This window comes from Rhineura floridana, chromosome 3, assembly GCF_030035675.1.
Source record: "Rhineura floridana isolate rRhiFlo1 chromosome 3, rRhiFlo1.hap2, whole genome shotgun sequence".
Classification (NCBI taxonomy): Eukaryota; Metazoa; Chordata; class Lepidosauria; order Squamata; family Rhineuridae; genus Rhineura; species Rhineura floridana.
Window position 1 is genome coordinate 56456940 of NC_084482.1, and position 17391 is coordinate 56474330.

General features: G+C 41.6%; 1 protein-coding gene across 6 annotated transcripts in view; it reads left to right on the forward strand.

The window, feature by feature from the left end:
* Positions 1 to 17391, forward strand: part of SLC16A3 (solute carrier family 16 member 3) — a 45397-nt gene that overhangs the window by 16984 nt on the left and 11022 nt on the right. For 4 of the 6 annotated variants that reach the window (XM_061615981.1, XM_061615978.1, XM_061615976.1 and 1 more), the window contains exons 2-3: positions 12822 to 13062; positions 17056 to 17199. In XM_061615981.1, the coding sequence (XP_061471965.1) occupies positions 12840 to 13062; positions 17056 to 17199 (367 nt within the window). In that variant the 5' untranslated portion in view covers positions 12822 to 12839. Of the gene's footprint in view, positions 1 to 1057; positions 1294 to 10204; positions 10366 to 12821; positions 13063 to 17055; positions 17200 to 17391 lie in introns of those variants that run through there. The other 2 variants (XM_061615979.1, XM_061615977.1) reach the window with 2 other exon arrangements.

The window sequence follows — 17391 nt, forward strand, 5'->3', positions numbered from 1 at the left end:
ACTATGCCGAGGTATTGATAATCCTTGACAAGTTCAGTGTCCTCATTGTCAACTTTAACATTAGGTAAATCTTCTGTTGTCATTACTTTAGTCTTTTTGACATTCAGCTGTAGTCCTGCTTTTGTGCTTTCCTCTTTTACTTTCATCAGCATTCGTTTAAATCGAGTAAGCCTTTGATAACTCTTTTCTTGCTTAAAACTGCATCCCCCAAACCTCTTTCCCTGCTGTGATTACCTCCTGCATCTTTTCTCCTGCAGGGCATAAAGGAACTTGGGGGGATTTTTTAAACAGAGAAACTGCCAGAGGGGAAGAGGTTAGGAAGCCCCTCCCCCAATGCTCTTTGGTGGGAGATTACAGCTGATTTTATAAAAGAATAACAGTGGGACAAACCTTTACGTGATTCAGTGTCATGAGTAGTGTGGCCTTAAATAAATTAGCAAACTATTCCTTTTCGCTTGCCCCCTTAATGTTGTTTCTTCCATTTTTATGATCCAGAATCTCTATATCAGATAATAATATATTGATTATCACTTTTCCTTATCAACAAAGTATATTAAGAATGGAGAGGGTAGCTGGTTAGTGCGATAATATAAAATCAGCAGTTGATCTCTGCCACAGATTTCTAGAATAAATTTGGAATAAAATTTTAATAATCTCTCAGTATATAATTGAAATTTATTGGCAAATAGAGGTGAAATACCAAAAGATTTTGAATAAAGCAATAGGTATTTTTTTTTTTGCTTTTAAAAAGGATCACAGTGCTTCCTTTTTCGCATTCCCTATTTATGCTTCTCATTCTTTCTTTAAGAAAGTCATGTTGTCTGTCTAGGGATCCTGTTGCCAAGTCACTTCTAATCATGGGTGTTGCTGCTGTAATGTTTTTAACAGGAATAAGTGTTTTTTTATTATTATTAAAAAGCGAAAACCAAGTAAACCAGCCAACAGGTCTTTGCTTCCTGATAGTGTGCTACATAGGCAAGAAAGAGGAAGGTGGTGTTTTTCGGTTAAACAAACTACTTTGCATACTCTCTTGACGCCATAACTGCTTTGTACCTACACGGACAAAGAGCACTTCAGTTATTGGAAGCAGTAGGTCTGAACTAGTTCATGTGATCTATGGGTCCGGTATATAGTGAGACAGGATATCAAGCACGCCCTCAGAAACATTCACAACTGAGTCAACACGAAGCGAATGCCTCATCCATCCTTATTGTTCCTTCCTTGGTTTCTAAGGCAACAGGCTGGGGAGCAGAAGCACGTTTTTGGAGCCTGCTCTTTCTCCCTTTTTATTAGGTAAGGTTACCCTGTTGTCGTGCGTTGGTCTGTATGTGCTTGTATAGTCGTGTAGTAGAGTGCGTGAGGACTTGGCCTGGACAGGAAATATTTGGCTGGATCAGTTCCAATGACCACTTTGCCAAGGGCAACAAGCTCATGGCCGGACGCAGAGAAAGATGCCAGTGTACAGCGGGCATGCACGTGTGTGTCTGTGTTTAACAAATGTGGCTAGGGATGCTTTTTGGACGGGGATGTTTCATTTGTAAATGTTATTACGTGATCTAATGGTGGAAGGGCGGGAAGGGGAGCGTTTTTTAAAATCTGAGTACATTCCAACAGGTGTAGGTTGTATAGTGAAATTACAGGCAAAGAAAATGAAAAAAAAACTTGTGAAAACGTCTCACGGGACAATAATTCGCTTGTTTCCGGGTTTTCATGCACGTGCTGTCTCTCTCTCGCTCTCTCACTCTAGTTGGGCACTTGCTAACACAAATGTTTTATTCTAAAAGTAGCCATTAGTCGTTTAGTCGGTGCAGTTGTAATAAGAAGCAAAGGGGCAGGGTTGGATGCAGATGACCTTAAGCAACCGCTGTTGCCAGATCAACGTTTGAAAAATAAAACGCACGATGACAGTTTGGGGTCTCTTCTCCTGTGCATTCTGTGGAACTCCGGCATGTGGATGTTCTGTTGCGTGTCCTTCATCGAAGTAGTGTGAAAATCTGACCAATGCCATTACCGCTAGCCAAACAGAAAGGGCTTTTGAATTTAAACAGTGGCCTCGATGAAGTTGCTTCTTCCCGTAAGACCCTCATCATAACGTCAGAGTTCAGGGCTCCCTCCCCCTTCATGTTGGATATAGATTACGTCACAAGGATGGAATTATTGTGCATTCACGGCCCTTCTTCAGCTTCCCTACACTGAAGCAATTACCGAGTTCAAGCATTTACACATATAAAAGGCGATATATTCGATAAAGGAAAAACCATCTAGAGCAGAGGAAAGGCGCGTGGGACTGCAAAGCCGCGTGTCCGCATTTCGGAGGCTGATGACTTGGCTTCTTCAGAGCCAAGGGATAACGAAATAAGAAACTCCCTTGATTGCTATCAGATTTGGCTGTCTCCAGTAGTGCTTGAATTATTATGAGGGGAGACCTTTTCTCTGTCTACTTTTCTCCATCCCAAAATACAAAGAAAAGAAAATAACTTCATTAGGTGGCCTTCCAACAACTCCAAGGCTGGTAACGGCATATAGGTGAGGATCAGACTTTTAAAACACCCTAATAGCAAATAAGGTTTGTTGTTTCTTTAAAAAAAGAAAATAGACCCCCAGTAGATATGCCCGAACGTTGCTTTTGTGTACGTGTGTGGTCTTTCTGAAGCAGGTATAGCACTATCGAGATAATGATATTAACATCGGCTTAGAGGGAGAATGTATGTGTTGATCTTTTCCCCTGCAGATGGCTGAGGCTACGCTTGTTTTCTTGGCAGGGAAGGGCATAGTGGAGTCTCTCTCTCTCCTTCCTTTCTAGTATCCCGGCTTGACCACGAGGTGAGCGCGTGAATCTCCTGGTAATTACGGTAGCGGCACCTAGCGCCAGCCTCTTGTCACGTCCTTCACGTCTGCATGCGGAAGGGCGCCCCAAAGAGATTGAGACCGTGTGTGTCTCCCGCGTGGTCCGTGGTTGGACGCGCCCGGGAGGAGCCAAAGCTGAGTTGAATCGGTCTGCACGAGAGTGGGAGGAGGAAGGGCTTTCAAGGGGTGACCCCTCCGCCCTCATATGCCAGCCTGGAGCCATCGTTGCGATCCGAGGGTCCTGAGAATCAGGAACCAATGTTAGAGCCTTCTTCTAATGGACGCTGCACCCCTCCCTGCCATTGCAGTTTTGCATAAACGTGCACAGACCGTACCCCTTTCACTTCTTGGTTTTTGTTGCCTGCTTTTTTTCTGTATACGTGAGTGTATCTGTGTCTGTGTGTATCTGTGTCTGGAGAACGCATTATGCATCTGATGAAGTGGGTTGTAGTCCATGGAACTTTATTTTATTTAGAAAAAGAATGTACAACAAAGTTTATTACGGTCAAAGACCCATATAGTATACAGATTATACAACATATAGGAGTAAAATAAGGTAAAAATAAAATTCAGATTAAAATAAAATTGCATCGAAAGTACACAGGTACCAAATCTAAAATTTCGGGATCTTTCTTAGCCAGAAAACAGGGATGATTGTGTTTGTTGAATTGCGTAAATAAACTTAGCTACTCGCTGGGAGATCCCTCTATCTACGCCAGATAGGAGATAAGATATTATGGTATCAGGAGGGTTGTATACCTGGCTTGCAAGTAAAGGAGATAGAAATTTATTACGTATCTGGGAGTATAGGGTACAGTTTAAGAGCATATGTTGGAGGGTTTCAATAGAACCCGCTCCGCATGGACAGAGGCGTTGCTCATAAGGACAGCCCATGAACCTTCCTTCCAACAATGCTGAGTGTAAAGAATTAAACCTAGCCTTAGTAAAGGCTAGCCTTAGTTTAGGAACTGTAAGGAAATTCAAATAAGGGGCGGAGTTGCCAAAATCCGCTTTTAGTTTCAAAAAGGTGGGAGAACATGTTTTGGAAGCCATGGCTATAGTAGATTGCAGGTCTAGGTCTTTAAGCCGGGTCTGAATTAGAAGTTTAGCCGTGTTAAAAGGTTGGGATGATAAATATTCTTCCGACAGACCTAACCTTGGGAGTTTTGCAACAATTTTTTTATTTGAGTTAGATATATATACATCATTCCAAAGGGCAGAAAGATATCCAGAGAGGGGGTTGAACGCTAATTTGGTCCAGTAATTAAAAGCTATCAACCATGCCTGACACTAGGGAGATAAAACCACACACTAATCTAAGAGCTGCCGAGGCAACACATTTAGGTACACCCAACGCTCGCCTTAAAAAAAGGGAGAGGACTGCTTCCACTGAGGGATTGAATGAGTGTATCCAAATCGGTGCTCCATATAAGAGCTGGGGGATGACTTTACCTTTAAAGACCTGAATAGCAGCTGGCACATACTGCCCCTCTTTAGAAAAAAAGTATCGCAGCAGACCCTTTACTGTGTTCCGGGCATCCAGAATTGCCACTCTTATATGGGTAGCCCAACTCAGCGAAGAATGAAAGATGATACCTAAATATTTGTATTGGGAGACCTGTTCGATTTGATGGCCATTAATTGTCCAGGAGGAGGATGCTATACATCTAGAAAATACTAAGATTTTTGTTTTAGAAAAGTTTATATACAGCAGGTTCTCACTACAATAGGACATAAAGGCCCGTAGTAGTCGTTTAAATCCCACTTTAGAAAAGGAGAGAAGGGCAGCGTCATCTGCATATAAAAGCAAGGGACATCTTGCTTCAGCAATCTTTGGGGCATGGAATTCCTGGGAGAGGCAGCATGCTTTCAGATTGTTTAGGTATAAATTGAATAGCAGGGGGGCTAGAATGCAGCCCTGCCTCACCCCCGTAGTAGAGGGGATTGAGTTAGATAAGCCACCCTCACGGCCACAGCGAACACGTAAAGAAGTGTGTTGGTATAGGTTATAGATCAGGAATAGGAGCCTTTTATCAATAGACGTGTTTGCTAACTTGGACCAGAGTCTATCTCTGGGGACGGAGTCAAAAGCGGCTTTAAGATCAACAAAAGCCACATAGAGTCCGTTTCCCCTTGGCTTACCGTATTTTCCTGCAAGACGACTCAGTACAAGGCAGTGGTCAAGAACCGAACGTCCTTTCCTGAACCCGGCCTGCTCTTGTCCTAAAATCTCATGTTCCTCCATCCAGGAGACAAGTTTAGCTTTCAAGTAGGCTGCGTAAAGTTTACCTATTACCGATAGTAGACTGATAGGCCTGTAGTTGTAGGGGTCCTCTCTATCCCCTTTTTTAAATATGGGTACAACTATTGCTTCACGCCATGCATCCGGAAATTGACCAATGTTGTTAATTCTGGTGAAAAGATTGGCTAAGATGGGAACCCACCAGTCTGGGAAGTTTTTTAACAATTCTGGAGGAATATTATCGGGGCCGGGCGCCTTAGCCGTTTTCAACCCAGCAATTAGATTTCTAACTTCAGCCTGAGAGACAGGGAGCCAAGGAGGGAGGACCATAAGATCAGGGGGATCAAAAGGGGTTAAATCGTTGCCTCGGGGTTCCGCGTAGATAGAGGTAAAATGTTGTTCCCACACTTGAGGGGAAATATTACATAATGCAAAATGTGAAACACGAAAACACCCATTCCCCACAATTTTCCAGCATCAAGGGTATGTCAGTGCTGTATACTGTTTTGAAAGTCTGTGTCAACTATCAGTTCTCATATACTTGTCTTGGCAAGAAGATATGTAGGAAAAGATTACATGATTTAGAGGGGAAGGCGGTCAGGAATGTACAGGTAGACAATTCTGGCAAAAACAGGAATTTCTGGGAAAATGTCACACCCATTCTCATAAGCTGTGGAGGACGTTTGCAGCAAAATTCTAGAATGTCAACTGAAAAGTCCCACTGAGCTCAATGGGGTTTTCTCGCAGGAAACTTGGCATAGGATTGCAAACTCACTGTCTCACTGGTAGGCAAGGAAGAGGAGAAAGTGAAGTCGAAGATGAGGAAGAGAAAGGAGGAATAAGGTGATCATAGGAATGGAAAGAGAAGGAACATTCACATTTTACAAGGTAAAAAAGGAAACAAAGTTGAAAAAGGAGTAAAGAAGGAAGATAGAATGCAACATTCTAATCTATAGGCTGTAGCAGATGTAAGCAGATCATCTCCCTCCCCCCCTTCCTCACTGCCTTCCCTCCAATGTTTATCCCATCCTTCAGGCTAAAAACAGACCCTCAAATTGGCTCAAGAAATGAATATAAAACAAAATTAATTAAAAAAAAGAACATAAGAGCCTGCTGGATCAGGCCAATGGCCCATCTAGTCCAACATCCTGTTCTCACAGTAGCCAACCAGATGCGCACGGGTAGCATCAGGGACTTAGCAAACGACTATTAGTAAAATTCAAGAAGTAGAATAAATTAACAAGATAGAACAACAAATAAAAAATTATCCCAAAGTCCTCTGAAATAAATGGGCTTCCTAAATGTTGTAAGAAAAAGTCTGAGAAAACTGAGCAGGGAGAGAATTCCACAGAGTTGATGGTATTCCCCAGCCTTGTCCCTGAAACCAGAACATTTAGAGCAGGCCTCCCCTAGTTACCTAAGTGTGTGTGTGTGTGTGTACTGTATACATATGCAAGATGATCCCTAATGTATCCTGAGCCCAGGGCAATAAAGGTTAAAACTAGCACTCCACACTGGCAAGAAGTTGGAAACAGTTGGAGCTTTTTCAGAACTGATGTACATGCTTTTTGCAGTTAGCACTTGCAAACCCACAGGGCAGTTGCACTCTCACCATCTGAAGTCCCCAACCACTCTTTAAAGACAGCCTTAAGTAGAGGTGTGCTTTTCTTTTCACACCCACTGATTTAAACAGCATGAAGTATGTGTAGAGGAGGAGAGCAGGGGACACTTCCCATTGCTAGAGACTCCGCCACACGAAAACACCCATTCCCCACAATTTTCCAGCATCAAGGGTATGTCAGTGCTGTATACTGTTTTGAAAGTCTGTGTCAACTATCAGTTGGTGGCTTACCTGAAGAGGACAGCAAGAAAGCAGTGCATCTTGATTTAATATAGGGCATATAGGCCATCATTTTAGTGTTGTTAGAAGACAGAGAGAGTTCATACTTCACAAGAATTGAGAGTGCTGTCTAGATGATCTTAGAGGAGGAAGGTCAGTCTTGGAAGGCCTCGTGGGGAGGGAAGTCTGTTAAATTGTTTATGTAGCGTGGTTTCAATTGGAGGCAGATAACCATATTTTGGAAGTGGGAAAGGGCTTGGGTGGGGTTGGAGGGAACCCTGTCACCAAACAATGATGTGGTGATGAATGTCAAGCGTTCTTCACACTCTATGTACACAGCAAAGTCTGTTAAGCTGGGTTTCTGCCCGTGTTACTGTTAGGCAGAATGGTGCAGGATAGGAATGAACAGCTGGCTGTGAGTAGGTGTATGCATGGATGGCTACAAGTTTCTATGGGGACAGAATGCTTATCTCCTCCAATACAAGATCTGTTTTTGAGAGGAAGGGAGAGGGAAGTTTCATAAAGGTCTCCTGTAACAAGACTGATGGCTTATGGGTACAGAATGCTTTTGTTTATCTTTAGTACAGCTGTCTGGAGGTAATATATATTTTGATTCAGATATAGATTTGCTCTTCCTGGGGAGTATATCCATGTCAGATGTCAAGCAAATTATCTTCCATTCTTGCATATGCAAACAAAACCTGATAAAAGCATTGTGTAGAGCTGGTTTTTGCAGTTAGAACCCAGGAGTAATACCATGATGAGTCGCTAAACAGTTTAATTGGCAGGCAGATTGTACATGTTGGAAAGCCAGTGGTTTCTTTCTGGGAAAGCTAAAGTTTGAAGCAGCTTCTCTTAACTACAGCAAGAAATCAGCGGGTGGACTTAGGCATTTGTTCACTTATTAGTACTTGTATTGTTCAGTTACTTGATACGGCGAATGCTGATTCAAAACAAGCTTTTTTTCCCCCTCGAAAAAAACCCATGCTGCTATTGTGCATTAAATGTAGATTGATTTAACAGCCCATCTGCCTCTGAGCATTTTGCAGATGGATATTTGATTGACAAGTCCATATACTCTGGTTGTAGAGGGATGAACCTCAGATAACCTTTACTGTAAATTCACCAGAGGAGACTCAGAGGATATACGTTAGGAATGCATACAGGAAATTACATGTCAGGGCCGGAAAATGGTAGATTGGGTAAGAATCTGGAGGGTATGGGGAAACAGAAGTTTTACTCTTCTTGTTGCAAGCATAAACAGCAAGCTTTATCATGCAATAATGTCACTCCCAGCAGTCCCCAAAATGTGGACATATTAACAATTCCTCCACTCTTTCATTGGAATCCAAATAGCTAATTTAGATATGCCATGGCTTTGGGAGGAAGCTGCTGTTCAAGAAATATAAGCCCAGTGTCTCCTTGGGTACATGGAACGAACTAGTTATATTATTCTGTGGATCACGCCCTTTATATACAGACTGTTGCTTTTATGCTAGTTTCATGTTCTATTTCTATGTGGTTCAGGCAGCCTGTGTATTTGTTGTAAATGAATCTTCTCAAGCAGACATGATGAGATGATGAAGGAAAAGCATTTAGATGTTTTCCTTCTGAAAGAGCAGCTTCATGCAATAGATCTGCTCTGGAAGGCTCTGCCAGGTTTATTTCTGGAGCTTGACTGAGATTGTTTCTTCTAAGATGTGCAGCACTAGGCCTAAATGTCACAGAAAGGACTCTGAATGATCATATATTCATCCCTCAGCTGTCTAGACAGCAAGTTGGCTCCAAGTCTGACTTCATACCCAAAAGCTAAGCATCAAATGAATCACACATTGTAATAATTTTAATATTACTGTATTGTAAGAGATAGGTACTCCTTCCACAACAAATAACTACACTCCTTTGTTTCTTGACTGGCAGGATGTAGGGACATAGGCACATGGAATGCTGCATTTTACCCAATCAGATTGTTGTTTATCCAGTCCAATACTGTTTGGTCTGATTGGTAGTGGCTCTCCAGGGTCTCAGGAACATCATCTGCTACCAAAGCCTTCAAACTGGAGATGCTGGGGGCTGAACCTAGGACCATTTGTATCGGAAGCAGCACTACCATTGAACAACTGCCTTTCCTCAAGATGTGGACTTTCAGGGCTGTTGCCATTAGCCAAACAGAAAATGAATCCCTTCTGGATAAATTTATGGAACAGAGAAATAGCAATTAACAATATATATTAATTAATATATTTTATTAATAATATTTATAAACCACACATACCCTGTGTTTTACAATAAGATTAAAAAGAAAACTCTATGTACAACATTAAAATAAAAATACAAAGAAGTAAATCAATAAAAACTGAGAATCCATTAATAAAACATTCAGTAACGTATCAATAAATAATTAAATAGAACAGTGTGATGCATTTTATGAGCTAGTGAAAGCCTGCTTAAATAAATGGGTCTTCAGGAGACATTTAAAGCTTGCCACTGTTTATAGGTGCAGGTATATAAATGGATCCATACATTTAATGATTTAGAAAAATATCAACAAAACCATACCACTAAAGGCTTTTTTAGAAGCTGGAGTTACACGTAAGACCAGTGGGTGAGCAGGGCTGTGCCAAGTAGCTCCTCCCCCCTGTGTCTGCAGGCACAATGTGCATGTCTACAGGGAGGGAGCCTTCCCGTAATGCTCATGTGGGAGCAAGACTACTCAGAGCACACGGCATCGGGGGCGTGACTACTTGGTGCAGCTCCATGCTTGCATTGCTCTTTCGTGTGAGTTTAACTTCTGATTAGAGCTTTATTCTCTGCTCTAGTGGCACTGTATTCACACACATTTTGCATGTTGGCACCTACAATTGTCTCTGGTTGAGAGAATGACTCTCTGGTATATAGCATTGGAATTGGATGCAGCCAACTGGAATATTTGTCCTTTGGAGGACACCTTCATGCAAGGAATATGTTCCTGCACTTGTGTCTTATTTCACCCTCCAAATATCCTGTTTTCATCTTCCGCAAATCCTGCCCAAAAGGGATCTCTCACTTTCTGCTCTATTCTCAAAGTGCTCCAAATACACAGATGTTAATATAACAATATCTGGGAGTCCGTGGAGGGTCGTCTATTAGAGTGAATAGGGCACTGCCCTACGAATGTCAGGTTGCCCTCAGCCAGCCCCCACTTGCCTGTCTTCTTATTTACAACCAGCCCAGGGGGTGGCCCCAGCTGTCAGCTTCTTCCTCCTTAGTCTCAATGCTGCCCTTGTAGAACTCAGAAGAGAGGAGGAAGGGGGACAAAACTAGAATGAATTGGTTCTGTTTGTCATTGGCTCTGGCTCCACTTACTGTTTGTCTTCCGCCTTCTGCAATGGGCACCAACAGACTTAACTTCATATAAGTGAACACTCTGACTAAAAAGCTAACCTTGCCTTCTATGGTAAGTCCTTTTATTTGGATCCTGCTGTACTACAATTTTTCATTGCATAATCAAGACTGATTATATTTCTCATGGTAGCCATGGACTGTATTCACTATTGGGCAAAAAACTCTTGTGGTTTAAGAATGTACCTATAGCCAGCAGATATTTCCACCAAACTTTAAAAAGCAAGGAAGTTGGGCAGCTATAGTGAATACACCAGGGGAGCAGGAGACCTGACCTCCTCTCTGAGATATTGTACTGCCCTACAAATGTATAAAAATGCAAACAATTTGGGTTAGTCTTTAACAGTTCAATCCACTTTCTGTGTAGCTTGGAAGAATTTGGTAACATGTGCCTCTGAGCATATGGTGAGTGGTGGCAACACCTGCAATCAGGACTACATCTCCAAAGATGGAGAATTACATTTTTCGTATTTTGCTGTTGTTATTACTTTGCTGCTTTCCTGTGTTACTGCTGTTTCCACAGAGAATCTAACCTAGAAAATTGTATTTCTCTCATTATTCATCCTAGAAATCAGTGTCAAATTTATTTTCATTAACTTCAAAGCCTTTTTATTGATCAGTGTCATATGATGGTGAAGACAGCCTTTTGTGTTTCAAACTAGAGGTTATGTTCTATTTCTATTTTGGGTGCATTAACAGTTGAATCTGAAACTGCAGTTTGATATAAAATCAGACTGATTACAATACATTGCTACTTAAGCAATTAATCTAGCTGTTGGGAAAAAACTTGGTCTGCCCAAGATGCATGTGTTCAACATGCTATGCTTAAACCATTCCACTTAAGGAAAGGTGGGAATGGTCAATTAAAAACATAGAGCACACCTAGAATTTTGCTATAATATATTTCACCTCCCACTGTTTTATCTTGTGCAAACTGAGACACTCCTCATGTCCATTGGAGACTATTCTGCAGAACAATCAGTGCCATTTTTCCACAATTGTTTTTGGAAGGTTTTTTTTAGTGTAAATTATGCAAAGTGCTGCTGTACATCACATATTCACAGAAACAGAAGCAAAAGAAAATGATTTACTATAGGAAACTTCACTAAAATTGCAAAGTGAATCAAACATTTAAAATGACTATCTGAATTATATTGACTGTCATACAGTTATTGCTTCCTCCTTGCTAAAATAAGATCAGTTTCTGTTATTTGGGCTGACTGCAGGTGATTGCATTTTTTAAAACATTTAAACTGCAGAAGATGAAGGTCAGAGTATGGGGCAAGTCAGCAATGGGATTACAGGTACTCTGTGAACATGGCTGATTTTTAATTAATTTCAACAAATTATGAGACCACTGACATAAAAAAGTCCAACAAGGGTCTGGATTTTTGCTCTTGTTTTACACTTTTTTATTTTTTTTATTTTATTATTAGATTTTTATACCGCCCGACTAGCATAGCTCTCTGGGCGGTGTACAACAAAGTGCAAAAATATACAAAAATTCCATAGTAAAATACAACAACAATGTAAAAGAATAAGAAAACTAAAAGCAATTACAACACATATTAAAACTAAATTAAGTTAGATTAAAATGCCTTAGACTTGGCGCCGGAAAGACAGTAACGTCGGCGCCAAGTGCACCTCATCAGGGAGACTGTTCCAGAGTTTGGGGGCCACCACTGAGAAGGCCCTAGTTCTAGTTATCACCCTCCGAGCTTCTCTATGAGTCGGAACTCGGAGGAGGGCCTTCGATGTAGAACGTAGTGTACGGGCAGGTTCATATCGGGAGAGGCGTTCCAGCAGGTATTGTAGTCCCGCGCCGTATAAGGCTTTATAGGTTAAAACCAGCACTTTGAATCTGGCCCGGAAGCATATTGGAAGCCAGTGCAAGCGGGCCAGAACAGGTGTTATGTGTTCGGACCGCTTGGTCCACGTTATCAGTCTGGCTGCTGCGTTTTGCACAAGCTGTAGCTTCCGGACTGTCTTCAGAGGCAGCCCGTACAGCGCACTGCAGTAATCCAGTCGCGAGGTTACCAGAGCATGTACCACTGATGTCCTCCCTGCCCAGGTAGGGACGTAGTTGGGATACCAACCGAAGTTGGTAGAACGCATTCCGTGCCACCAAGGCTACTTGAGCCTTAAGTGACAGGGAAGGATCTAAAAAGACTCCCAGACTACGAACCCGCTCCTTTAGGGGGAGTGTAACCCCGTCCAGGACAGGGTGTATATCCGCCACCTGATCAGAGAAACCACTTTGAACTCTCGATTCTGAGTATTTTATGTATCGCCATGAAAACTTAGAGGGTTGTTCAGAAAGTGTATCTGAGTTCAGGACTATAAGATTTGTAAGGTTTTGTTCTGAAATTAGCTTACGGGAAGCAGTAGAATGGCATGGGAGCTATTTTCAATTTAACATTGCGGAATGTGAAAAATCCATGCTGAATATAGTATACAGCCACTCTTGTGGCTGTATAATAATTACAATTTATTCTTATTATTATGTCTTAGGAAACTCAAAGTCACATTATGGGAGCTGTGGTGATTGATGATGGTCCAGCTGGAGTTAAAGCCCCAGATGGTGGCTGGGGCTGGGCTATTCTCTTTGGGTGCTTTGTCATCACTGGATTCTCTTATGCCTTCCCAAAGGCCATGAGTGTTTTCTTTAAGGAGCTTATCCGGGAGTTTGGTGTTGGATATAGTGACACTGCATGGATCTCCTCCATTCTGTTGGCAATGCTTTATGGAACAGGTAAGTCATTTCTACATTTTAAAATAGGAGCAAATAGATCAAATAAATATTTTATTCTGTTTATTTGTTTATATATTTATTATTAATATTTATAACCCTTCAATCCGTCAGTCAAATTATCATGATGGCTTTTACAATAAAACAATTTGTTCTAGAAAACCAGTAAAATAAGTACTTTGAAAGTAAGCTAAAACAGCAAATCTATACAAGCAGCATTAAAATATACAAGTCAGAATAAAACAGATCATCAAAAGTTAAAAAGATCTTCATCAGGTGCTGGAAAAACATCAATTAGGTACTAGGTTCTAAAGCTAGGGTGTCACCACTGAAAAGGCCCTTTCCCTGGTAATCACCTGTCATACCTCACGTGGAATGGAAATCTGGAGAAGGGCCTCTGATTGTGATCCAAGACAGGGTGGAGAACTTTTTTAGCTTAGAGGGCCAGATTGTTCTCTGTCCCCACCCCCACAGGCCAACTCTGACAGGTGGACGAAATGAAAACTCCTGGCAATCACCTGATGGTATTTTGCCATCAGATGATTAACAGGTGGGTTGTCCTACCCACCTGGTGATCCCTTGCACACTGTTTCCCAAACACTTGACAGGCACCTGGCTGTTGTTGGGTGCTTGGGAACTGCAGTACAAGGGTATTGTCAGCCCTATGCTTGGCGCCTGGGAAGCCCTGAGGATAGAACTCCCAAAGCTCTTTCCAGCAGGCCTGAACTCACCGCCCATCACTAGATGGGCGGTGAGTTCAATCCTGTTTCTGCAGGGGCTGGCTGAGGGATTGAGTCTCCTACTGGGAATCTGGTTGCACAGCCAGTACAGCGGGCTTGATTTCACCACCCATTATTTAGTTGATGGGTGGTGGAAGCAAATCTTGCCCCTGCAAAGAAACAATTGGAAGATCACTTTAAACTCCTGATTGTTCCTTTGTAGCATCACCACCACCATCATTATTATTATAGATATTTATTGCCCACCCTTCACCAATAGGACCCAGGGTGGGTTACAAATCTAAAATACAATATTAAAAATAATTAAAACACATTTGGTAGTTTCCCCACACCTGATGTCACACTTGGTGTCAGGTGTGGGACAGATGGGCGTAGTATGTGAGGAATGGCCTCATGGGCCAAAGTGGAACCCTTGCCAGGCCAAATTTGGCTCATGGGCCAGAGCTCTCCTACCTGTGATCTCCTGGAGTCTGTTCCATAGCCATCAGGACTGAGGGCTACCTTCTGGAATTCCCTCCCTATTGATATTAAGCAAGCAGCAACAGTTATGTGCTTTAGACCAGGGTGGAGAACCTCAGGCCTGGGGGCCAAATGTGTCCTTCTAGTCCTGTCTGGCCCTCAGCAACTCCGTTTCCATTGTGCTTTTGCCTGGGTGGAATGCAGAGCTTGGAAAAGTTACTTTTTTTGAACTACAACTCCCATCAGCCCAATCCAGTGGCCATGCTGGCTGGGGCTGATGGGAGTTGTAGTTCAAAAAAGTAACTTTTCCAAGCTCTGGTGGAATGTGCCCTGGAACTGTGATGATGACTGTTGTTTGCCTTGGTAGAAGACGGTGAGATGTGTGTGGTGCATGTGTGTAGAAACTTTGATATGGCAAGAATGTAGCCTACTGTACAAAAGTAAGAGACAAATTTGTTGCTCTGCTCACTTTTGCCTTTGGTCACCACCAATCATTGACATGAGGTCCCTGGAAGGTTGCCTATGAGGCTATGTGGTCCTTGGGCTGAAACAGGATCCCCATTGTACGTTTGCTAAAAAAAACTCCTTTTGCTTAAGCACACTTTCCATGATAAGTGACCCAGCAGTTTATTACTCATTGTGGAAATTTATTCTGAAGTCTATAGTTTATGTATTTTTTTATTTTTATTGCATTTTATATTTCTTGATGTGCACCACTTTTGTATTCTTTTATGATTAAGCAGCATTTACATTTGTACAAACAAACATAAGTAGATACAGGCAATCCTAGTATAAATCTAGGTGCCCCTAAATAATCAACTTGAAATAATCAATGGAAGGTCTACCAGTGCAATACTATGCATGTCTACATAGAAGGAAGTCCCATTGACTTTAATAGGACTAACTCCCAAGTAAGTGTGTATACAATTGGATTCTAAAATTCTGTACCAGAAACCCAAAATTGGGTTACCACTTTCTGCAAGTAAAATAATAGGCTGCCGTATTCAAAGCTCAACTCCTGAATTTTCTTCACAGAATTTGAAATTTGTATTTTTGGTACAGAATTAGATCTTCTTTTATCAGCCTCGTTGACTTTTAAGAGCATCACATTTGTGTTATCATTAGGTCAGGAACTTTTCAGCCACCTCTCATATATTATTATCATCAACCAGATATGCAAATATGGAAAGGTTTGTGCAATTCATTCTGATCACATTTTCTGCATATATCTTGAATATTTGGAAGAAATCAGAAGAGCAGAGGGATGAAGTTGCAGAGCAGAATTTTAGGAACAGGCATACAAGGGCTTGGCAGCAGTGACTAGTCACTGGGGAGACACTGCAAGTTGTGTACAGCTAAAAGGTTCTGACCACTGAATACTATACAGCCCCACTCTGGATTTTGAGCCCCATGTATACTGCATACAGCAAGCCTCAAATTATCTCCAGAATCATGAAGGCCACTGACTTACTATCTTAACAACAACAACAAAAAAGACAGCTAATGTTCTCAAGAGTCCTTCAGAGGCAACAGAATCCCCAGAGTCTGTATTAGACAAGAAGTTTCAGTTATTTGGCACATATGTATATGATGGATTAAAAGAATAAATATTAGTTGACTATTCCTTACTGTTTCATTCAACACTTGTTCTACCTTTCTCCAATTTATGTGGAGCCAAGATGGGATTAAAAAAATCACAATTAAAAACAATATAGTGGAAGAAAATGAAAATTCAAATCCTTAAATCCAACACATGAGCTATTCTTCCATATTTATTCTTGTTACTATTTACATTCTCATTTAGTAGCATTTGTTTTAACTGATTGAATTTTGTAGTTTGAAATTGTTGTAACCTACCCTGCAGGCTCATGATGAAAAGCAGGTAAAATTTTTAATTTAGGCTGCAATCCAATACACACTGACCTGGGAGTAAGTCCCATTGAACCCAACAGAGCTTACTTCTGAGTAAATGTGTATTGGATTGCAGCCTTAATCATTATCATCAGTTGGCATACAGTTTAAGGGTTGTATCCAATGAAGCTGTCCCATTTGCTCAAGCTCTTGTCCAATGGAATTTCCCCTCCCTCTTCTCTCCCTGTGTTCCCCCATCTATTCTGGGACTTCCCACCACCCTCCAGAGCAGATCTGGTGGTGGCGCAGGGGTTGAGAAGAGGGAGGGGAAGTTTCAGTGTGTACAAAGAACGTCCTTGCACAAATGGGGTGACTTTGTTAGATAAAACCACAAATATTTTATCTGAAGGGGTTAAAAGATACAAAAGATAATTGGGAAGATGTAAGACTTGAGTTTTGCCTATTATAGACAACATGGAGAGGAGACAGGATGGATTCAGCAGTCAGTTTTCCCACTTTGTTCACTCAGTGACTTTCTCCAGTCTCACATGAATAAAATAGTCCAATGCATGGGTTGGCTGAGGGGCCACTATGCTTTCAGCAGCAGGCATCTAAAATCTGACTTTCCAGAAGTATTTTGTTTCTGAAAGCAAATTGCTTCAATTTGCAAAAAGCCACAGATACAAATCTATGTGCAAAGTTACTAATACTGATATACGGCTTGTGAAAGTCTAGATATTAGGTAAGCACTAGCATTCTAGGGCCTGGGTCAGAAAAAAAAAGAGAGATGAAAAATGGAGTCTGATTATCTAAAACTAAAGATCTTAACAGAACTGAATCCAGGTGTGCCATATGAGAAGACACACAAAATGTGATTGATCGATATGGATTATTGTTCTGGGCAGTTACAGGAACAAGTATCTAAATTATTGTCTCTTTTGCTTAGGCCCTCTGTGCAGCATGTGTGTCAATCGGTTTGGTTGCCGTCCTGTTATGCTGATTGGAGGCCTCTTTGCTTCGGCAGGGATGACCATTGCTTCCTTCTCCACTAATATAATTCAGATCTACCTTGCTGCGGGTGTCATTACTGGTAAGCTATCGCAAAAGAGTGTGAAAGAATCCGCCAGTGGACTGGCGGTTACATTTAGCAATGCTACAAGTTGCAGTGGCATATAAGAGACTGTGAGCCAATCCACACTTTCAGGAAAAAAGCTTGTGGTACAGCCTTCTCCCTGTTGTGCTAGCTTTGTATGTTCAGAAAGATATGTATGTAGGGGAGCAC